This window comes from Tyto alba, unplaced genomic scaffold, assembly GCF_018691265.1.
Source record: "Tyto alba isolate M040663 unplaced genomic scaffold, T.alba_DEE_v4.0 Super-Scaffold_9, whole genome shotgun sequence".
NCBI classification, from domain to species: Eukaryota; Metazoa; Chordata; class Aves; order Strigiformes; family Tytonidae; genus Tyto; species Tyto alba.
Window position 1 is genome coordinate 39,399,784 of NW_024881330.1, and position 24,890 is coordinate 39,424,673.

Sequence of the window (24,890 nt, forward strand, 5' to 3'; positions counted from 1 at the left end):
TTCAGTCACAGATATACTATAGTTACTCAGGGATTTGCCCTCTCCGCATTACTCGCCATCACAGCATGCTCTCCTGCATCACAGGACCCAGTTCAGACTGGGCCTGCAACCTTATTTCTTTTTCATACCCACAGACGTCTTTGGAAAAATTTTTCAAGCTACTTGAGCTACTTACCTCTTTCATATGAGGATGATTTTAGCCTTTTAAAAAAAATAAAAATCTGCAAGATCCTAGAAATTAAGCTAATGAACTCAAACACAAGGGAATGGGATATTTGTATTAATAAATTCATCTGTGTAGCAGTTAGCTAACCATATATATCACACCCATTATTCCCAAAGCAAACCAACCATGGATATTAAATGGATTATTAACAAAAAAAAAAAAAAATCATCTCAGTAATATAGACCACTGAAGATGATGGTGGCCTACACTCCAAATATCAACCTTAGAATTTAGCATGAAGGAGTTATAAAAGAACACAAATTCTGTATGAAAAACACATTTTTAATGGTGCTTGTTGTATATAATATTATGAACCACTGTAAATGTCACCTGAAGGGATATGAAATTCAAATTTTGCACCATCTGGAATGTACTCCTGATTAAGTTGTTCAGCAGTGTGATCGTATCACCTAAACAAACTAATTAACATCAGAATGACACATTCTGCAGTTTCAGTGGCATTTATCTGTGTCCCATTTGTTTCACTTTTTTTTTTTTCTTCCAGAATGACCTTATGCTCAAATTGTGCCACCAAGCTAGCTGCATGTTAATTCTCCTTTCAAGAGTAAGCATGTATTTCATTAAAACTTATATGATGCTGTAGTTTTACACAGTAGAGTGCAACAGATTGAATAACTTACTTCAGATACTTGAAATCTGGAACATGAAAAATCAACCACAAAGTTTCTTCAGCTGAAATAGAAGTCTTTGAGGCTAGTTCATTGTTGAAAATTTTGAACTGGAGGAACGTGCACCAATTTCAATATTAGAGCACTAACAGATTAATACTTTTCTGCTCTTTAGTTTGTCTTTTTTTTTTTTAAGTCATCTTCTTAAGCACTCTGCAGGTAACATTCCTTTAATTTTATTTTCAAATTGCAGGCATGAATTCCCTTTCTTGTCTGAGAAATGTAAATTGCAAATAAAAAGAAAATGCATTTTTCCATGGCTTCAACATTATGAATTCACAGTGCATGCCTAATCATTTTCTAACTTTTCATGGTAACAATCATTGTATTCTAAATAGAAGCTACCACACACAGTTCCTGCCCCTGCACGTACTGGTGTCAGCCTAACACAACATCAAAAAATACTGTTTGCAAATACCATTGAAAGGCACACCACCACCACAGTGAATCTATGATTAACGGTACCTAATACCAGCCAAGGCCAGAGCTATTATTTTGAAGCACTGAAATGTTGTTTCTGTTCAGTATTACAGTGCATAACTTCGCAGTAAATTGGTTTCCAGGTTTATTGCCAAGGTAATTAAAAATTCAAAAGGTTGCTGTTTGAACAGAATATTATGGAAAAGTATTAAATACAATTGAACCTGGAGATTATTTCTCTTTATGGTGAGATAGCAGCAGGATGGGAGGAGCAACTTGCATAAGGAAGGCCGTATTAGAAGCTAATTTTTTAGCAAACACATTTCTGTGGAACCTCTACTGTAGGAAAGGGCACAAGAATAACAAGGAGGCAACTGGTTCTAAAAACTTACGTTTGTTTTTCTTTTTTTTTTTTTTTTTTTTAATAAAACAATGCTGTTACTTTTAAGAGCTGGTTCAAAGAAAGGGAAGGCCAAGGGAATTAAGTAGATTATATGACACAAGCATTAAAACTTCTTATATTGGGTCTGTTTTTCTTTGAATTTCTATTAGTTTAATTCTATTTACTTACATGGTGTTTAATTAGAATTCCTCCTTTTTCCATGTCAGACAAGAATCTGGAACATTACTTTTAAAACAATTCTTTAAATCCTTTGGGAATAATAAAGCTGGGGAAGGAGGAGGCGGCAAGAGGGTCCAAACCTCAAAGAAATGAAACAATCTTTTCAACAGGTTTAATTTCTGCAAGTTTAATTTTATTAGCACACACACTAAGAAGAGATTATATTTAACTACTGCTATAAAACTAGTCATTTGTAATGTCTAGAATTTGCAGAATGCCTACAGCGACATTCACTGCTTTAGTGTGATCCCTTACTGTGCGTATCACAGCTAGCAGCAGCTGATGGCATCAGCTGAAGCAAATGGACACAGAGTAGAGGGGAGAATAAGAAGGTTAATGGGTATGTAGTCTCCCAAGGCCCAAGAGAGATGCTGACCAAAAGCAGATGACATGAATCAGAGGCGTGTGGGAAGAAATTCTCAGCTGCGTTGGACATGAATGTATGCACTATATCCAGCCGTGAAGAAATACGCTATTATCACTCTCACCTTGTCCTCACTGAAGGATGTGTTGCTGTGAAAGGCAATGATTTGTGTTCAATTAAAAATCCATCAACAGACCAGAGAGCACACAAGTCTTATCTGTAACAGATGTCTAATCTCTATCAGAAGTGAGCAGCGATGACAGCGTCGCCTCTCACTTGGTGTCACTCAGCTGAACACCAGAACCCCACCTGCGCGCACTCAGGAACTGCCACCAGTCATCTCGGGGCCTCCACCGGGGTCCCCCCATTTTCTGTGTCCCTACACAGCCTCTGGGGGAAAAAGCCAGAGACACCCCAAGTTGCTCAGTTGGAATGCCACTCCTGCTGAAGCTAATGAGACTCTCACTTGATTAAAAGACAAGGTTTTGAGTCTTCAACTTGTACTCACTTCTTAATTTTTAACACTCCTACCCCTAAACCATCCATGGACACTAGCTTGGGTTTTTTTAGAGGCTCATTTCTATAGATTAAAAATAGCAAGGTAGAAGAGTTACCTAGACCACTCCACACTCACCACCCCTTTGCTCATTCTTCAAGATATCTAGCAATGAGGCTTTGTAACAGCTTTAGATCCTGTTCAGTGCTCTTATTAAAAAGCTTCTCCTGACCCCCCAACCAAATCTTCTTTTCCCAATGGTCAGCAAATTATTTCTTGCCTTTCTTCCCAGTGGATATGAAAAAACCTGATCACTTTTCTCCACATAAAAATTGCTTACATGTGAGTAGGTGTACTATGACCTACCTTCAGTCTTCTGCTTAGACTAAAGGAAGTCCTTTACCCCCCGTCTTCTGATTTTCCATGTGGGTTTTGTGGATACTGCCAACTTTGTCCACAAGATTTTCGTATTCGGCTATTCCGTAGAGCTAATTATGATGTTAATTACACCAAAAGAATTTTCTCTGTTTTCTCACATCAGCACAAGTTAGAATGAGAACCACTTTTTCATTCATATTGTTAGCCTAAATTTAAGCAACGCTTATGCTCTCATTTCACATTAAAAAAAAAAAAAAAAAAGACTCAAGCCCCAGCATATACCTTTACATGCCTCTTAATTACAAAATAGCATTGGTTTTGAGCTTAACTGACTCAATTTGAGATTATTAGGTATAATTGCACAACAATTACAGATTGACTGACATGCACCAGGTGGAATAAATTGGATTCCAGAAGTAGTCAGGATAAAGTCCACATAATTAGCCACCATTCTGATGTACAATATTTTGTTTAGAAAAAATTACTAGGTTTCTATTGCCCCAGCATTTCACTAACTAATTTATTAGTCCATTTTGTCCTCAGATGGAATAAATAATTTACTTTAACAGAGTTATAACCCTGTCTTCCAACTACAGAGCCATGGAACAATTTACCCTATAGTTCTGTCTACAGCTTAATAAAGTTGGCTGGGAGCCCTACTTTGAACTTCCATTGATAAAAGTAAATAATACTAGAAAAAAAATATGTAGGAAAAGATTAACATATGCAAAATTTCCTTTGGCTTCAGGGGAAAGGTTAATGAAGCTAGTGTCACAGGGTCTTTACAGAGTTCACATTCCATACCTAAAACTAAGAACCAGATAATAAACATAAGCTATTTTAGAAGTAGTTTCCTACTGAATATGAGTGTTTGTCATGTAAATCTCTGACCAAAAGCAACAAAAGAGTCAGCTCAACCTTGAGAGAGCTCAACCTTGAGAACTAAACTTCTGCTTATTAGTTAAGTAATCCAGAATGAGTCAAAGTTCATGCTTAAGAATCACGTCACAGAAAAACGATCCATAAAAAGAAGAAACATCATAGAAAAATACAGGAGCTCATCAACATTGCCCAGCTACTTAGGTAAGGTATGTCAAACAACAGGAGAGGAGTACACAGTACTGGAATACTGCCATACATTTACTGAATAAAGGCATTAACACTGTAAACAAATGTCACTAACTCGCAATAAAACAAGCAGTAGAAAAATAGTCTATAAAAAAAGCATCAGTTGGAATAGCAAATGATAAATACAAATACACACAGCTATTTTTATACTGGGTATGAAATATTAGAGGGATATAAAGGATAGAAATATTAACTGTATGCAGTAAACAAATTAAGTCCCCTTTGTACAGAAGTACATAGAAGAATGTATTGTCAGTGATGGAGGGCTGGCTTATGCAGCTTAAAGGTCCTCTTGTCCATATTTAGGAAGAACATACAAAACTTCAAAATAACAGCTTCTGATATTGTATCAGGTAAGCTACAATCAATGTTTATTTTCAAATGCTCTTTAGAGAATTTTTTTTTGCATCTTATTCCTTGAGATTTGTGCTCATGTCTATGTGTTTTAAATTGTCCATACTTTCAAATGTGGCAATTAGAACACATTTTCATTTCAAGACACAGAATAAGATCCAAACAACTAATGAAATAATATATGGATGTAGCAGTCTGTCATCCTGCAGTGGAGAATTAAAAGGTCATCTTATAATTGCAGCTTTGTTTCTCTCAGAGTGGTTAAAACTAAAAATTATGCTTTCAATTTCATAAAAAGTAGTAAATGAAAAATACAGGCAAATTCTATTTTTCATATGGGCATTTTTTCCTCTGCCAAAATCAGAAATGAAAACAAAAAGCCAAACCCTAACAGAAACAAAAAAGATTTACGAGTATATTTTATTTCTGATCAAATACAATTTCTTTAGCCCCCCCCAAAAATTTAACATTTTATTTGTACATCTGTAACATAAGTCGAGCTCCTTTTTCACTTACATGTGGTTTGTAAGGTAGTTAAAGAGGAAATCTTTACTCATTAGTTTTCTACTCACAACACCTGAGTGTGGGAGAGACAGGTTTATTTCCCTTTCACACCCAAAGGAGACTGCCCTTATTACCTTACTGTAGTTATTGGGGGGTGCTTCCACAGAAAAATTCTTATGTGAATGTTTCCCTCTGTACAAAATAATATGATATTAACTGGAGTACGGACCGAGACCCAGGTGAATTCCTTGACAAGAAGCCTACAGCCATACATACAGTCTTTCAGTTCCCACTTTACCCCATCCCACCAGCTTCCTCCCCTCAGGTTTACCAGTTTGGCCCTCCAGATTGTTAAAAACAAACTTTGGTGGGAATTTGAGCATATATGAAATTGCCTTTTTAAATTTTATTTGTTTTAAGTTATTTTAAAACTTGAAATGTGTTTTCAGCTAAAAATATACCTTCCATGTCACTCCAGTGAAGAGACATACTTTTCTGAAAGAATGGAAAGAATCTAGTCACATATATCGTGTTTGACACTGGTGGGGTAGGTGGCAGAAATTTTCATCATTCCTTATCAAAAAAATTTTAAAGATCTTTCTGTACTACATCCTGAAACTTTAAACTAAATATCTAGCTGTTCCTTTTTTTTTTTTTTTTTTAAAAAAAAGGATAAAGTCAGTTTACCAGAAAAATTTGAACATTATGCATTATAATGTAAAGAAACATGTTTCCTTCAAACTCTTACAGCAAAGAACAGGCCTAAATTACCTACATCCTTCTCATTCAAATTTTCCATTAATAGTAGCGGAGCTTCTTGGAAGAATTCAAACAGAGAATATTCAAAGGAGATCTTCCTTTCCGCCACGTGAATAAGATCTGAGCAAAATTTCAGTGCCGGGGAGATTCTATTAGGACATTTGAAAAGTCTGTTCACATTGTATGCATACTCCGTGTGAAGACATTAAATTAAAATTACCATTTAATGTTGCACCAAGTTATATTTTCGGATATTACTCATAATAGAAGACCTAAATAATTCACAGGACTCCAAGCAACAGCTAACTCTGATTCTGATCAGAACAAATATAAATATAACCGTGCTTCAAAACAAGCAAGCCAACAAAAATCAGTCAGCTGCCAGGCAGCTTCATAATTTTCCCTGATAGTATGTCAGCAGAACTTAAAAATTATAATCAATTTGTATTCATTTCAGAAACAAAATGTTTTTTAAAATGGAAAAAGAGAACAATAAGGAAAAGAAAGATGAATATTCCCTGCTGAGATTTCAACATTGAGAAAATAGCCATCCTTGAAAAGCTTTTGATGGTGTTTGATTTGCCAACCACACTAACATACCTTGCTAACAGCACCTTTCTATCACGCCTGACAACACAGGAACATATTAATGGAAAGCAATGATGAAATTTTTAAGGTAGCACATTGAGTAAATTAAGTCAGTGTCAAATACCCATCGATTTGTAAATACCCAGGATTTTATGCTTGCGGTGCAAAAAGACCTCAGTCTCATGATGACCACATCATGTCTAGCATAGCTTTCAGAAACAGCATTAAATGAATCCCAAATTCCATCATTTACTGAACAAAATTCTCAATTCTATAATTTCTAGCTTGGTCCCAGTACTAGTGTCTTTGATGTAATCTATACAAGAGCAGTTAAATTCCATGGAAATAATTTTGTGTCCATCACCTTGTTAAGAAACTACTTTTCAAATGTTATAGTTATAACCAGAAGATAAAAATTCCACAAAAATTCTGAGATCAACTGAAATTCATACTAATAAAAGGGATTTATCTCAACTGTTGAGTAATATTTGTGCTACTATTTCTCTGCATTGTGATTTGTCATGTCCATTAAGAAGCCCCAAAAGTGAAAAATAGTGGTGAAACTGGAAGATACGAGATTTCAATTCATAACTGCTGGTTTATAATCCCCTTACACTAAGGATATGATCAGAATCCTTTGCAATCAATGGAAAGACAGATTTTCATAGACTCAGGAGTCAGACTAAAAGTTTTGCTTCACTTCCTAGGCACTTAGATAAAAACACTAGTTACTTACAAAAATATAATAGTCACTATAAAAATAGTCATCACTCAACTGATTGAAAAAATACATTATGTATAATGAAAATTACTTTGGGCATTCGTCATTTCCATGTGTTGCTCTTCCCTTCATCTAATAGATTTTTAAGTCAGAACATATCAATACAATAATTTATTTTGATCATCTATGAAGTGCACTAATTTCCTCATCAAGCCTATGGCTTCTGGTGACTACATCGTATTTGGAGAAAAAAAAATAAACTTTTCATTATGTAATTTTATCACCAAAAGGAAGCTATCACCGAAAGCTTTCATTTTAATGGAATTTTTACTGAGTAAGTTAAATTTTACTCCTTATTAAATCAGTTTCACCAGCTTTCTGTTTGTTGTCAGCCAAAAGCTAAGAGTTTTAATGCTGAACCGAAAAAAGTACGTAGCTCACAAATGTTCCCATCTGATCTGAGTGGAGTTCACAACTCTCTAAAAACACTGCATAAATTAACTGTGATGTAGTTCACATCATTAAGTCTACAACCAATAATGGGGACATTTACTCTATTAATAATATCGGGATCACCATGCACTCTGGGCACAATGTGCCTGGAATTATTTAAGTGTGAATGTGGTAAACAAAGATCAATATCATCTATGTCTAGCAGGACAATAAAAACCAGCAGATGTTGTATGAAAGTCGCTGTAGATACAAAGCTAAATACAACCTGTGTTAACATAAGTGTACAAACACAACATGTATCTTGATACTTCCAGCAAACATTTCTTATCTAATCAGAGGTTTGAGTAAGGAATTGGTGACCTAGAGCGCTAAGTGTAATGTAAAGGAAAGTTTTATTCAGATGAGAAAAAAGTCACCCTTTGCCATTTGTTCTTTTTTATAAAGAATTAACATTCTCACCACGAGACCAATGTGCTCAACAAGTTATCACATTAACCTTCTTAGTAATTTTCTTCATCTTCTTTCAAAGCAGTCTCAGAAATTCAGGTATACTTTTTATACATGCTTGAAAACTCAACCAAGATGACATTGTCAGTTTTTCAACAATCAAAAAGAACCTGAAATTTTCCACTGAATAACCTTCCCTCTCCCACACCCTCAGATGATACTTCAGAAGGCAATTGTAATTCAGATTCAATGCATTTATATACTTCAAACCCATGACTATTTACTATCAGAGACATGTTCAAACACTGGAGTTCTCGTCAGAGGGGAATTCTGAAGATCAAATTGTATGTTCAAACAACTACATTTTTCCTCTTTGGTTCCGACCTTCTGAAATCTGAGAGTCCTGCTGTTATAACACCCTCCCGTAAAACATCCTCCATAAACCTGAAGAAGGAGAAGTGACCTACCTTAGAAAGTCCGCCTACTTCCAAATAGAAGCAGATAATGAAAACATTCCAGGTGACCCACAGGGCAGTCCACACCGTGTACTAAACACAAAGTTGGATGAAAGCAAAAAGAGAAAAATAGAACGTGAAGATTCAAGGACTTTATACCAAGCAGGTCAATAATAACAAAATTGATATGAATATGCATTGTTCTTCTGGGACCAGCCAAGCACATAGAGTTCAGAAAAGCAGTTGTCCCTGCAGAAGTCCCCTAAGAACTACAGGAAATTACAAATCCAATATTCATTGCTGCTCTAAATACATACCAATGAAACAGCTTTATTCTTTACAGTTCTATACTATCTTACTGATGTCAATTAAGTCCAAAATGCTGACCTAAGGAGTTTTTTGGTGGCAACTGTCAGTCATTCATAAATGGTGATTTAGTTGTGTTAATGGATATTCCAGAATAGCGCAGTAATTCAAATAAGCAAATATTATTAAAATAATATTTAAATATTATGAAGAAAGACACAAGAAAAAAAGCACCATCTAATAAAACAGAAGTTCCATTGATCCGATATTAGGATATCTTTCAAAAACAAACAGGTAAAGGCTAAATCTGATCTCTTAAGAGTCTTTCAGTAAAAGGTATTCTAATTACATTAAAAATAGTTCACTACTATTCCCCCAGCCCTTGCGGCCACAAACCCAATCCTACAATGTGCCCTTACCAGGTGAACATATCCCTATGTCTTCTGGGCTCTCTAGGGTCCTGCCCTAGTGCAAGACTGAACTTACACTCCACCCACAGCATGAAAGAAAGATTAACTTGTCCACCTTAAACCATCTTTGGGATTTTAAGTGTCAGCATAACTGACTAGCACTATTTCCTTACAGAGGCACTGTTTACCTACATACAACTGTAAATGATGCCAAATTGACTCTTGAAGCAGTACACCTCGGAAGCGTTCCAGCCCAGCAGGCTACGTGCGCGCCCAGCCACACTGGCGCTACACCCACCTGAAAAACACAACGAGCAGCAGCCCACCAGCTCACCCTTACAACCTTCCTGGTGGAGCAGCACCACCACCAATTCACCCTTACAACCTTCACGGTGGAGAAGTGCTGCTAAGTGCCTTTGCAAGTCTAATTAGATCTGACCAGGTGAGGCTGATATGCTCTTGTTTTGCTTCGATATACTCAGTAAAGCTCAACACCCTAAGCTACAACATGCTGGATCCCATTTCCACTGCGCAGGTGCTGCCAGCTTGGCTTTCTTGGGTAGTTTTGGGTTATGTTCCCCTCTTCATTCCCCTCCATGTGATGTATAATGAAAGATTCAGGTGCAGAGGGTTCAGTTTTTCCACATTTTGATTACCTCCACATGCATACAGTTGTTTCTGTACACCAAACAGATTAGCTGCTTTAATTTCTTATGAGGTACTTAGGCTGTTTGGAAATGGCTATGGTATAAGAAGTTGATCATTAATAAACAAAATGAAAGTAACACTCCTGGGCCGTGGCCGTTTCCTCTGGCTTACAGACAAGGGCAGTATGGCAACTGAAGGCTGGGTTGTTATAAAATAGACAACACTGCTGTGGTCTGTAGGCCCAGCATGATTAACTTATAAGAGGATATTACATTTTACCACATTTGTTGACTTGGTAGTAATTCATCATAAGCTTCTGATTTACCAGTGTATGTCCTTGGAACATCGGGTGCAGAGTGTTCAAAATTAATGAAAGCTTAATACAAGCCCAGTTGCATGTCAAAAGCAGATTTAAGAATATTCAGGAGAATTCCCCTTTTTAAGAAAAAAATTTTATCTGTCCATGAATGAAACTTGACATCACACCACCAGGAACTCTACTTGATCTGCCAGGCCAAGACAAATATGTTAATGGCCTCATTCTGTCCCATGGGCAACAACCACAGCTCTGAAACATGGAGGCAAAAACTGTCCGAACGTGCCTTCCCAGGCCAAGCTACGTGGTTTTACAGAGTCAGAGCCTGTTTGGTTCCTTATCATCTGGTTTTACAGAGTCAGAGCCTGTTTGGTTCCTTATCTGGTTTTACAGAGTCAGAGCCTGTTTGGTTCCTTATCCACTGTGAGGATTACTGAAAGAGAAATGCGGGTCCAAAGCAGGTATGCACCTTGAAACCCAGCTGCTGTGTATGGAGAGGCTCTTCCTACACTTCCACTGAACTGCAGGACTATAAATTTAAGCTCCATTTACTTTAAGAACATAATAATTACATACTCAGCAATTAGTATTATATAATTTTAAAAAGAAATAGTTGTCCACATTTGAAAACACATCTTTCTGGATATGAAAGTAGCAGATTTTTTTAATTGTATAGCATCATAGATACTTAAGGTAGACTATATTAAAAGAAAGGCTTTAAAACAGCAAAAGCAAGAAAGTAAAATTAGGAAAAGTCAGAATTCTGTTTATATATGCCAACTTCATTTTTCTGTTTTGTGGATGTGAAATATAATGAAAACATTAATTAAATCATCATAGGTATATTTTTATTTTAAAAGATCATAGCTCCCTTAATACTTTTTATGAACAGCTAACTCAGTACTTCATTTCTCTTTGTCGTTCAGACCCTGCTCTGAGGACAGAATATAAATTTCCTCATGAGATTTTCTAAGATGTTCATCGCTGTAATGTGTGAGAACTGAACAAACATTAACTAATTTATTTTATGTTATAAGGGAATGATACAGTTCTCAGAATGCAAATGATGTTCTGATACATGCAGAGATTATATTCAGAAGTACTCATACATTATAGGCATCCAACTTGAGATGCTTAAGACTTCATTTTTCAGAACACTTGGGGTTATACAGTGCTTTATAAGCTCTGTCTTCAGCTCCCTGTGGCTGAGCATTCAGCATTTATGCAAACCAGATCACAAGGTCTCAAGACAAGAACCCAGAATGCAAAGGGAAAACAAAGCATGTGAGAAGTTTGGTTTAAATCACTTGTTCTGTGTCAAAAAAAGGTTTCAGTGGTTGAGAGCAGACAAAACTCAGCTACCCAGCACAGCTTTCACAACAAAAACAATACTTCTATTCTTGCTGTCACATGCCTTACTCTTCCCACATCCTCTGTTTTCTGCAAATCAAGTTTCTATTCTATAGCTATGATCACCAGAAAAGGCCCAAATATCTGTCCCTTCTATTGCCCCTAGAAAAAAATTGGCATGCATTTGCACAGTTCAAAATTGTAAATATTTAAAAGGATCACATTAAGATTGCACAGGAGGGCTTTAATAACAGCTTTTCTTAATTTTGAGTGTTTCTTCTTGAAAACTTTGTAATACTTTCTGAACATTATGTGTATGAATTTATACGTATACACCTTAAAGGTTAAAAAAAAAAAAAAATTGTAATAGTATTCCATTACGTGGTATACCACTAACACCTGCTTGGGTTGCTAAGAGAGGTGTAACTTTTAGATCTGTGATGAAGACCTCTCCTTTTTGCTAGTGGAGAAACTGCCTGCAGTCCCGAGGTGTTGCCCTCCATGTGAAGGGACATCCTGCACGCTGGCTGACATTTGCTGCTAAGGGAGGAGTGGTTAGGGTCTGATGCATCAGCTCCACACTCATATTCAGGATTCATGTCCCTCCCAGGGCACCTCACCTAACCTATTTCATGACCTGACCTGCTGTTCAACCTCTCCTACACCATGTCCTGGACACTACCCTGACACGTGCCTGCTCACTCCTACCCCCCCCATACTCAATGATTCCTGTCCCACTTCTTTGGCAGTCACAGTCAGTCCCTCCCAGCTCAGCTGGTCTCATGCTTGGCATCACAACCCTCACCATATCTGGCAAGAAGAGGAAATTTTCCACACAGGTTGAATCAATAAGAAGCATTTGGTTTGGTTGTGGTTTTTTTTTTGGTTTTTGTTTGTTTGGGGCTTTTGTTTGTTTGTTTGTTTGGGTTTTTGTTTGTGTGTTTTTTGGTTTGGTTTGGTTTGGTTTTTTTGTCTTTGTTTTTGCCTTTTTTTTTTTTTTTTTTTTTAGACCCCATATGATGCACTACCTAAAAGTCACCTGCATATTTTCACCTAACAGATTCCTTCTGTTGGAAGGACCCAGGACACTGGTGATAGTCTCTGCTAATTTCTCCCCATGATGCACTGTGTACCTTCTGCTTTTTGGCCTTTTGTACTAAAGATCATATACTATATGGTATGAGGAAGCATCTGGAGACTTTTAAGTTATGTGGAGAGAGTACTCCCTAAACATTGGAGATTAAATGTCTATTAAATTATTGTCTAACCCAGTAGGTTCCTTTCAGATCCCCTTTCCTAGTGCCAGCCTCTCTGCAGTAGTAATATTTCTATACTTCTTTTGATTCTACAGGTCATATTGAAACCGATGCAGGGATACTTTTTATATACCAGTGAAATACAATAATTCCTAGAGTTAAATAATTGGTATTAGATGGACACAATGTCATGAAAAGAAAGGTTTAAGGAAAAATGTGAAAGATGGCTTCTTAAACTGAAAGGTGAGGGAGAAAGGGGAAATTACTAAATTTGAATATTACAAGGATTGTGAGATAAATTTAGCTTTAATGAATAAACTATCTCAAGTGTATACTTAATCTGAAGTGCACCACCTCCTCTGACAGTGTCTTGGCATTAGGGGAAATGAATGTTGGCTCAGGGATACTTCAAGGGAAAGGCAGCAACTACTGAGTCATCAGATCACTCCCCTGTAATACCTGGCTGTGCCTCAGAGGCATCACTACTCACAGAGCCCTACTTAGTCAGATTTGTGAAAGATGACAAGAAAAGCGGTATAAATCAACGCGATGGAACAGAACAACTCATGACTTATCAGGAAGGATATTCAAGAAGTAATTCTGGATGCCTAAATATTTCACATGTGTTTTGAGTGTCTGTATAACATTGGCCTGAATACTGTGTAAGGTATCCTGTATAGTCTTTCTTCTGGTTTTGTTTTTTGTAAGAAACTGACTCCTGGCTTTTCAGGTGTACACATGGCCTATATATCCTATTGTTTAATGGAATAAAATAAGGCAGGTAAAGCAGAGATTTCCACCTTATATTCCCTGTATTTAAGTGTATTATTTTCATCTCTCACTGTTCATTAATACTTTTATGTTCACCTTTGGGCTAGGTTTGTGCAATTTTAGCTACATGACTCATCATTCAGAAGGCTTTTAAGTCCCGTATCCAAAGTAAGAGAGGGGAAAAAAACCAACTTTAACAAATATCCTGTCATCACTTTTAATCAACTTCGACAGCCTGAAAATCTTGCTGGTGATAACAAGTTTTATTAAGAAAGGAAAAGCACACATAGGGAAATGGATCATAGCAGAGCTCTGGAGCTGTGTGACCGGTGTGTTACAGTGTAGTTAGAACTGAAATTTAGCTGGTTTTTCTTCTTTGCAAATGTTCAGGTAAGTTTCAAATGAGTTAATATGGGTAAATTAGGAATCAGCTCTGCCCTTTCATGTCCCCTGGGAACTTTGCACTGATATAATTCAGCCACAAAATATTCAAGTACTGAAAATAGCACATCTGTTTAGTGACAGGACAAATTGCTCACAAAAGTTGATTGAAATTACTAATTAATACAAAAACTATTAGAAATAATTATTGGATTTAAACTAATTAGGACACTTGGAGTTAATGCTGTTGCGCTCTTTCTCTCTCTCTCTCTCCGTTTCCTAAGGTCTGAGGACTCAGAATTTTACTTATGAGCAAGTGAAATTCCAGATTTATTTCAGAATGACCACCCTTATAGTCTTGTACCAAAAGGGCCATAAAGAGAAGAGGAGCCACTACCTTTATCTACTTGGAGTGACAATTGTATTCAACAGAGATGCCTTATGACTCAGCCATTGTGCAGCAGCTCTTAGCAGGTGGGGCAGGTTTTTTGTAGAAAGTTCTCAGACCAAATTTCGTATCACTCAAACTATGAAGCAAAACTCATTTCTTTACTCAGACTTCTAATCTACAATGGCTATGCTTATGCTGCTGCCAAAGAAATGACTGCAACTTGTGTAGTCATGGTGTAGTCATTCAATACTAGTGATAAACTAGCTAGCCTAGGTTCAATGATAGTGGAAGAGTTAGAAGCATCAAGATGCTTTTGTGTTTATCCAGCTTCTATCGCAGCCCTCACTGAGCTTCTTGGGTCTAGGTACCTGCATCAAAAGCCTGCTCAATTGCACCTGCAGAACTAGTCACATATTTGACGGCAGTATAGATGTGCTTCAAGTTATGGCCCTACATGTAATACATTTATTCACTTACTTATCCCTTCCTGCCGTACATTAAATTTTTAGGGGGGAGAACATGACATATACAGCATAGGATGAGAAAGTGAAAGCTTTTGTGTAACTCCTCTCTTGTCAGGAAACCTTCAGGCACAGCCTTCATCCCATAGAAGACAGATTTATAATGTTCTCTTGAGGTCAAACCAAGGACCCTAGAGCTGGTTAGATTAAGTCAAGATCATACCAGAGTATGATAGAATATCCTAGGGATGATTTGCACACACATGTACCAGATCAATTTTGTGCAGACAGTTTACAGAAGTAAACTGTTGTTTCTGACATGATTCTCTCTTCAGTTTTCTGTATTCCAATGGGATCACCTGCACTAGCAAAGCTGATTTCCAGGGAAGTCTTAAGGAAAAGACAGTGGATACTAAGCATACTTTTCTTGCAGTGTTTGGTTACTATTCCAGTTAAACTGGATTTATCTTAACCTAAACCAGAAGCTTCAGCAAGCAGAGTACACAAAAGCATGAGTCAACATATTTCTTCTACTCAATACCACAGTACCAAATTCTCGCTTTAATGTGGGACACCAACCACTAACACATCCAGGGGCTTAGATGTGGATGAAGGTGCAGCTATGGACTCGGAAGCCCATTAAGCTTTTCCATGAATTTGAAGCCCAATTCACTACTCAGAGCCTGGGTAGAAGTCTCTCTGAACTGTGTTTAAGTAATACTGAAATTCAGGTCCCTACTGAAGATTTGCACTAAACAGCCTTTTCGTCTGAAGCCAGCAGTTAAAGTTTACCGCTGTGGTAAGAGGTGGACTGTGTTTTTAAAGGGCCTGGGAAGCAGGGAGGCAGTCTGTGTCCTTCCCTGCGAGAGGTGCCTTCAGGTTCGCTTTCGCCTTAGTGAAGACAGCCGGGAGCTGGCACTGGCAGGGATCTTTGCTGTCTGTACCACTGACTCCTCTAGGGCTTCTGAGGACAGTTGGCAAAGCCCAGCTGCGGCTGGGACAGCCTTAGGAAGCACAGCTTCTGGGAAGCAAGTGTTAGGTATAGCCTGGAAAATCCTCAGGCTTCAGCTTTAAGCTAGCGTAAGCCTGCACTGCTGCAGACAGACTCCGTGTGCTTTTCCCCTTCCTTTGCCTACTTGTTCCCGTCTCCCATCTCACAACTCCTCCTTTCTGATGGAACAAGTGAAACAGGTCAGACAGCTGACCTACGCTTAAATTAACACCGGAAAAGAAAACAGATGCTTTTGAGCTGGTTCTGTTTTGGTTTGATAGTTTTTCAAGTGGCTGAACTTACGCTTGTGCTGGTGCAAATGAAGGAACAGCACAGGGACTGAAGGTAGCAGCTGAGCAAAGGGACGATTATTTTTTATGCTGGTTTGAGGTATTCACTGAATTCAGCCTGAGGGTGAATCTAGACAAGTGGTTGAACCGTCAAGTTTTTAGGTAGCAACAAGGAAAGTCTTGCATCTCTTCCTTTGCCTTCTGCCTCCGCACTGCAGTTCATGACTGCGCAGTCCCAATCCCTGTCTTAGGCTGTCCCTGGCACCCACTGGGAACCTCACAGACTGGATTCAGCTCACTAACCTAGCAAAAAACTCTCCACTTTTTGCTAGGTTGGTTTTCTGACAGCTTAGCAGTGGAACTGGCTTACTGAAGGGTCCAGTTAACTGCTGCCAGAATTGGTGGAGAGGATTTGGAGAAGTATGCAGCCAGGGAGAAGAACAGTGGGAATAAGAAGGCATGCAAGCCACCTCCTTCTGCTGGTGTTGAGCTGTGAGGCTGGTTCCAGACAACCTGTGTGCTCTCATTCTTCAGACTTCAGGATTTGGCTCAAGCTACTCCTACTTCACTGGGAACCTTGCAGTAGTAAGGATAGAAGCTGCTCTGAAGTCTTGATCTTCCCAAGGAGTGAGTATTTACACCCACTATAGCTTGAGCTCTTAAATATATGCTTAAAGTTAAATCAGAATGTGAGTTCAGTTAAATCTGAGAATAAAGTATCTTGTTGAGGTGTTTCTTTCTTTAATCATGAGTTTTCTACCTCTACTTTAAAACAACTTTAATATAGTCTAAAAAGTTCATTTACATTGGAAAAGATATAGGAACAGTCAACATCTGTTGTGTTTCATTTGAAAACTAAAGCAGAGCTTCCATCACTGAACAGCAGTGCTGAACCTGAGGGGCAAGAGATTTTGCGGTGTTGCACTTCAGACATGAATTTCCTCCGTAATTTTACAGATGCTTACCTCCTTTGCTTCCCACATGTATAAAATGGAGCACATGAAGCAGAAAGGTGAGTCATCAATATATGGATGATTATATACACTGCTGCCCAGTTCTCCAACCACAGGTAATAGATAAAAGTGCTATTATTTACATCAATCCATTTTCAATTACTTATAGTCTGCTTGTGAAGCTTAGCTAATGTGAGTATAAAGAACCTTGGGTGCATTTTTTGTTCACTTTTTCTTTTAAGACATGACAAAGAATTACAGGATTCCAGGCTTGACTAGAGAAGATGAAGCTTTTCAAGTATTTGTTTAATGAGTTTTCCCCAGTAGACATTTATTTCACTCTTTTGTGAGGAAAAAAAAAAAAAAAGCAACTTTAGCCTCTTAAAATCCATTACTGACAACACAAATGAAATGTTCCAGATACAGACACTGCCAGGCAAAGACATAATATTCATCCATTCAGGAGAGGCTGTGGGGGCGGAAAAGGGATATTTTTTGTTGGCAGTTTCCTTGACAGCTTTGAAAGTTTTTTTATTCCTGGCTATGATGAGAACATGGGAAAAAAAATTGTGAAGCTTCAAGTCACAAGCATCAGAGACAATTTACAACAATTTAGTAATCCTTGCTTCTCTCTGTTTAAGAGGAAGATGTAGCTAAATATAACTTGACTATTACAAATTATTTTTTTAAATGGTCATTGATTCTGCTTGTCTATTGCAACGAGAACATCAATTTGTATTTCTTTTCTTCATTTATGCATAGTCTAATTATAGATGTTCCTATGACCCATCTAGGCATTTCATTCTTTAAAAAAATCTTACTAAAAACTTGTATCATGGGCATAATTTTGGCAGTACTTTCTCTAGGTTACCCATTCTTGATAGCTTCCAAAATCTCAGAAATGCCACTCAGTAATCCTAAATTTGCAAAAAGACATGAAGACCCCTAAAGCTTTTACAAAAATACCATTTGGTGTTTTGAAACCAAGAAAATTCTGCCTTGTAATATGACAGGTTTAAAATCAGTTGAACAAAAATAATAGATAATAAATAAGACTTACCACAACTATATATCGAGGCCTAAACTGGATGGTTCCAAACAAACCCAAAATGACAACTATTATTTGTAGGAAATTGCCAAGGATAGGAGCCCACTGGAAACCAAGGAAGTCAAAGATCTGTCTCTCTAATGCTGCCAGCTGTAAGAAAACACATAACAGAACATACGCTTTTTAATTATGGGTGAGACAGAACACTTGACATTTTGTTATTTGCATCAGGCTTCACCAGATAAAAGCACAGCAAAAGTCTGAAACTGTCATTCCTGAGTGTAGCCTTTTTCAGCATTGTCAGTACACTGGTATCTGAAGATAGCTACTAGTCAACATACAGACCTTCTAATGAAAAAACACTTGGAAAAACAATGTAATTGAAGAAAATATTTGTAAAACCCTCATGTAATACAAAATACCTCTACAAACCAAATGCAGACAAGTTTTATTTTATTCTTGTATGATGGAAAATCTAAGGCTTGACAATATTTATTTAAATACAAAACCTGTCTTAAACAGAAGCTCACTTAGATTGACCAAAGCCATGAGAACCTTGCTATTGTTGCTGAAATATCATCATGCTCCTTTTCTTCTGTATGTCTTTGTTTTCTTATAGTTAGTTTCAACTAGACTTAACTGCAGGTTCCTCAATCTGTTCTTAAAAGGGAGAGATTTTGGCCAAAAAGGGTGGAACGGGCTCAGAGGGGTCCCAGAGGTCGCTTCCAGGTACGCTCCCAGGAGTTCCCTAATGAAGGAATTAAGGAAGACTGTTGGGATCTCCCTACTACCTGAGACACAGAGGTAGTCTCAGGGACTGAAAGGCTGTGGAAGAGGTTGGAAGACCTTGGAGTAAGCTGCTTTAAAACCAGCAGCCAAATGAGTTATCTGTGGGCTACCAAAAGCGGATGGGTTACTTGGGGCAGAAAGACACGGTGGCAGCCTAATGGCTCTCTTCCCACCATCCTCATGGCATCTTGGGGGTGGATTTAATTGGGTGTGGAAATGGAGGAAGCTGAGACTCATCAACCTTCATCCTTGCATCAGCATGTCGTTCTTAGGTAACTCTGCATTTCTGAATGTTAAAGAAATAAACAAACATGCCAGATTAAAATTCTTCTGCAAACGCAATCGATACTTATTTTTGCACAATCCAGTCTATTGTTCTAAATATACTAAAATCAGCTTTCTCAGCAGCACACTTGTTGAAGTTTAAACTTGTTTCAATATTTTTCCAGCTGTAGCAAGACATTTTTGAGCAGCTAAACAGAATCCTACTGAGAAACAACCGAGTTTCTGTGCTTGTTAGAATTTATTACACATCTACTTGATTTTACTACATTGTTACAAACCCTAAAATTTACTGAAATACACACTTAAAATATTTATAGCTGAGACAGATGGGGTAAGCATGGCCCTATGAATACCAACCGAAGTCTTATCATACATGGGTATTTCACATAAAACATTTAATTTCACGCATAATGGCCAGATTCAATCCTCACCTACAAGACAGAGCTAGATGTCACTGAGAGCAGAATCTATCTTTTCTGTCCAAAGATCATCCCTTATACCAGTCATGAAAACCACATTCTCTATGCTGAGGTTAATAAATATGATAAATATAAACAATTAAATGAACAAAAGTTGAATCATCAATTTGATGCAGCTCCTCTGCAATTGGTGAAGTTACACTGACTTTTATCAGCTAAACATCTGGCCCAGTACATATAAATGAAAAATTATCACAGAGCAGACAATGTTAAAATTATATTACCCTCTTGGACATGTAAGATGTTCCTATCTTAACAGAAATTGTCTTAGGCTTTTCATGCTGAAGGTAAGGGAGAATCTCAGAGGGAACACCACTCCCCTGTGAGTGAAGCTGTTGGCTCACGTGGCATTAGCTATCTACCTTGCTTTTGTCACACTCTGCCCTCTCTTCTTTTAACTCATTGTCCATCTGGATCAATAATTTGTTTTCCTCCCCAGATATGGAAAAGAACTACAGAAGTTAGTGACCAAATCCAGAAAATGACATATTTATATGGACCTCAGATGGAATTTCAGTGCCTAATGTTGCGGTTATCACCTTCCTGGAAGTGTGTGGGCATCCTAAGTGGTACACAACAACAGTGACACCAATGTAATTCTCGTAACGTCTTCACCTTGTTGTAGACTCATGGGCATCACAATAATGGCCTAGTTGGGACTTCGCTAATAGAACACCTCAGAATCACTTGCTTTTTCTACCACTCGCTAATGCACTCCCTCAGGCAAGTCAGGTGACCTCACATTTGGGAATACCCCTCCCCGTAGCTTCCCCAAATCACAGAATATATCACACAGCACAGTACAATGGTGCCCCAAATCCCATGTGTGAGACGGTAGAGTGTTTCACAAACTCTTTGGCACAGGTAGAACTCACAGCTTCTGGTATTAGCAACAAAATACTAAGAGTCCTGTCCTGTATCACATAGGAAGACATTTTACAACATCCGTGACCAGAGCCAGAGCCTGTTACATTCACAGCACTACAAGTGGAGATCTGCCAGGGTCAGCAAGGCACCTAAATAATTCACAGAACACCAGTCTTCAGAGACAATGTGTCTTCTTCCCAGAGCCCCAAAATTACCAAGTGAGCAGAGGATGGAGATGCCAAATCGGACTAGAACCTGCTTATCAGCCACCTCTGCCCTGATATTCATTGAAACTCTCATGTAACCTAGGTCTTCACCTGCACCAATAAACTGTGTCCTATAATGGTTCCAGCACTGAAGGCTGCTGGCTTAGGATTGAATCCAGTAAAGTGTCCTTGGCTCTGAAACAGGGCAGCTGTGTGCAAACTACTCAAAATGGTCACTGGGCATGGGTGAACTGTCTGGGAAGACCACTGGTCACAACAAGCCTGCTTAACACGACAGAGGACTCTTAACAGCTCACTGTCACCCACAGTGGTATGCCACTGCTTGGCTTCTTCCCCAGGCACGTGTGAATTTGCTGCTGTAGAGAGCACAGGAGCTGGCCAGAGTGGGTATGGAGGAAATTAATTTCACACAGATAGCTCACAGCAAGAGATGGCTGCCCCGAGACATTTTATGTAGTGTGGAAACGTCTAGAGCTGTCTGAAAGACAAAAGCCTGCAGCACAGGCATGAATACCACAGCACAGATGTGAATGAAGCTGTTTAGCACACGTCCCTTCTTAAACTGGTCCTTAGGAGCAATTTTCAGAGTCATGTAGGTCAGCTCCTCAAATGCTCAAAAGACATACTACTGCAACATCAAGGAACACAGCCACTGCACTTTGCCAACAGCCTCATGTTAACAGGCTTGGTACTCAGCTTGTGCCTAAACCGGGTCAGATATAAAGTTTGCCTTCATGTCTGCCACCCTGATATCTGCCAAGCAAGCTCTGAACACATCTGGCAGGTCTGGGCTCCCACAAAATAGCACAGTAGCCACAGGTATCTTACCCAAAAATGATTGTACAAATGTGTATATGCACCGTAGACAGACATACACATATAAGAAATAATTGGTCTTTTTATGGATTACTGTGGTAAAGACATCCACCACAAATAGAGAGAAATAAGGTTCTATTTCCTCTCCAGCTCCCTACTGAGGTATCCATTCCTCTTCTCCCACCACCTAACCATTAAGATTCCAAGAGGGAAAGCTTCTCCTTGAAGCTGTGTCACTGAACAAAAAATAAAAATCTGTAATTAGTGAGTCAAAAAGAGAGCACAAGCAGAAAAATGAGTCTACAGCCTACTGCTTATGGCACTTATCTGGGATTGGGAGACCTGCTTGTATTTCTTGCCTGCAGGGCTCGCTCTTTATTTTTATATACAATGACAGCATGTAAACTACTGAAGGAGTCCTGAGAGTAGGACACCAAACACATAGCACCATTCCTTCCCTACTAACAACTGCTTTCACCATTGGGCTATGCAGTGAGACTTTCCTGTATAGATAAGTCTCATTTATTTTGCTCTTGTCACCAACACAGAGTAATTTGTCTCATCCGTAAAGCCCATAGAATACTTTAGTGGGGGAAAAAATCTAAAGAAAAGAAAAAGGTAGGAGGCATGTCTGTCCTTCTCAAATTGCTACTCACTTCTAAATTATAAAAACTTCTTACTGACATCTCAGATAGAAGTTAAAAACCTAGTAATTCATGATAATGGCAGAGGAAACATATTAACTTCTCTTTTCTTTATACCATAACCAATATGCATAGCATAGAGAAAACATATAAGTAGCTGCTGCTCTTACGTCTAGTATTTCACCCAACAGTCCCCAAACAGAGGTGAATGCCACAGACTTTTTAGCTCTGTGCAAATGAGTAAAAGCAGTCCCTAACCCAGTCTGTGATTCAGGTAATTCACTTCACAGAAATCATCGGAATAAAGGGAGGGAAGCAGGTAGCTGTGCACGATTACAGGCTATTTTTATACAGATATGAAGAGCCAGTACTATTTGTGTTTGCACAGATCCAAAATCACAGCAGACACAAGTGGCCACCAGACTAAACTATGCCACGTGGTGCAGTGAGAAAGGAGCAGTCACAGTGACAGACAGTTTCACTTGGAGTTATGTCTATGTGACTATTTTGAAATGTTTCACCAAAGCCATTTTGATGATAAAGAAGCTGGTTTTCTCAATGAGAAATTTTCCCAAGAGAATTTCTGCTTTCATCACCATTTTAGGAGTCTTCTGAAAGCCAAAAAAACTGAATCCTGAAGGCAAGGCAGAAATTCCCCAAATTAGCTGGTTCAATTTCTCCCATTGATAGATATCAGCTTAGCAGGGCAGAGGAGGTCGAGGCTGGAGAAATGAAGTATGACTGAGGTCCTCTAGAACTTAATTGCCATACCACTTTCCTAACGAGCACATGTTGAGAGAGGCTGACACCTCCAGTACTCATGATAATTAAGACAACAAAGTTTGGGAGTGACTATCATAAATTCTTGTTCAATATTTTTTTTTAATGATTAATATAAAAATTGAATAAACCCCCAGACCTTTCTTACAAAGAAAATAGGGTTTCAGTTTTGGCAAATTAAATACTGGGGGCCTGTTTTTAGTGACACCTATGTCCAGTTGTGTGAAAAATTTTCATCAGAACATATAAAAATCTATAAAAGTTGATAGGAAATAGTATTTTCTCATGATAACAACACTTGGAAAAGGAGACATAATATTTCTTACTACTGCTGCCAAGGGAGCGCTTTGTTATTTAGTCATCATCAGCACCGACAATCTTGTAATGTAAAGTGCACAACTCAGGAGACTAGGACTAGAAGTTAAATGCTCTAGTGGGACTGTATCAGATCACTTACAGAAGATGTGCCACATTTTTCTTGTTCTTCTACCTCTCTGTTTCACTAAGTCAGTCTTTCAAACACTCCCCATGTCCCTCTTCCTGCAAAGTACAAGGAGAAGGTACTAGGTTGCATTAAAGTCACACAGGTTGAACTTTCTCTTCTGGCCATGCCCAAGCCCTTTGTGTTAAAAGCAGAAAAATGTTCGGGTAAGCTAATCTGTCTGAATTTTGAGCTTCTTCTCCTAGATGGATCAACCAGATGTGCAGCACATTTGGAACACCATGAACAGAAGAAAAAGAGCAGCTGTAGCCTTACTGCCCCATATGCTGCTTATGGTGCACGAGTAACGAAACAAAAGGTGAGACAGCAATCAGCAAGGCTGCATAGGATCTACCGAAAGAAATCACTGAGATGGTCCTAGTCAATAGAGAGATCAAGAAACATTTTTGACAGCAAACTTCAACAAATGCCCCCTACGGAGTAAACCCCTCCTCTAAATGCCCAGGTCCTATTATACTTCAAAATGCGTATCAGAAGCTGTCTGAGTGATGAGAAACCACAGCAGAGTTACAAAGTCAACTTTTCAAAATGAGTGTAAAAACTCAATTTTCTCTTCTGTCAGAAACCTCATGGATAACAGTCAGTTTTATATTTTAATGGAAAAGCTTTTATAAATGACACATCAGTTTGAGATGAATAAAAGATCTACATCCATAACAGAAGGAGTTACTGGATCAAGAAGAAGTTTCATGTGTAACAGATCATCTTAGACAATAAAAGACCTAAAAGTGACTTGATATAAATATAAAAATATAAAATTGCTTAATATAAATATAAAAGGCTGACATATAGAAATATCTGCAAATTTGATACCCTACAAGTTACTAAGTTTACAAAATTGAGAAAGTGTAATCTATCCTGCATTTGATATTAAATATCTGCTTCAATTTGTCTTTTAAGATAAACCTAGAAATTATAATAACCAGAAAACTATCCATTCTATATCTAACAAACTTGTATTTAAGAAATCTAATGGCAGTCATAACACTAAATACTTAATAACTGCAGAGCTGTAAAACTACGTAGTTTTGAAATCTTTTTTGAAATAAAAACAATTTAAAAAGGAGGAAAAAAAAAGACACAAATTATTATGACTACCCAAATGGACAGTATCCCCAGTTTTCAAAAATGAAAATAGTACACAAAAAATAGTGAATAAAAAAATTACAGTCCAGAGCATTCATAGTCTAAGTTCAAGTCAGGAATTATCTGGAACATTTGAATTATGCATATAAGACTCAGAGTTGGTTGGTGCTGCTAATTATTATCACAGAAGTGACAGGGCACAGCTCATCATCCATAGTAACTATTGCTTCTAAGGATTA

General features: G+C 38.0%; 1 protein-coding gene across 3 annotated transcripts in view; it reads right to left on the minus strand.

Moving 5' to 3' along the window:
- The window catches only part of NKAIN3 (sodium/potassium transporting ATPase interacting 3), a 379,046-nt gene that overhangs the window by 179,544 nt on the left and 174,612 nt on the right, over positions 1-24,890 (minus strand). For all 3 annotated transcript variants that reach the window (XM_042786216.1, XM_042786215.1, XM_042786217.1), the window contains exons 2-3: positions 18,189-18,326; positions 8,617-8,697 (exon numbers count right to left, since the gene is read on the minus strand). In XM_042786216.1, coding sequence (XP_042642150.1) covers positions 8,617-8,697; positions 18,189-18,326 — 219 coding nt within the window. The remainder of the gene's footprint in view (positions 1-8,616; positions 8,698-18,188; positions 18,327-24,890) is intronic.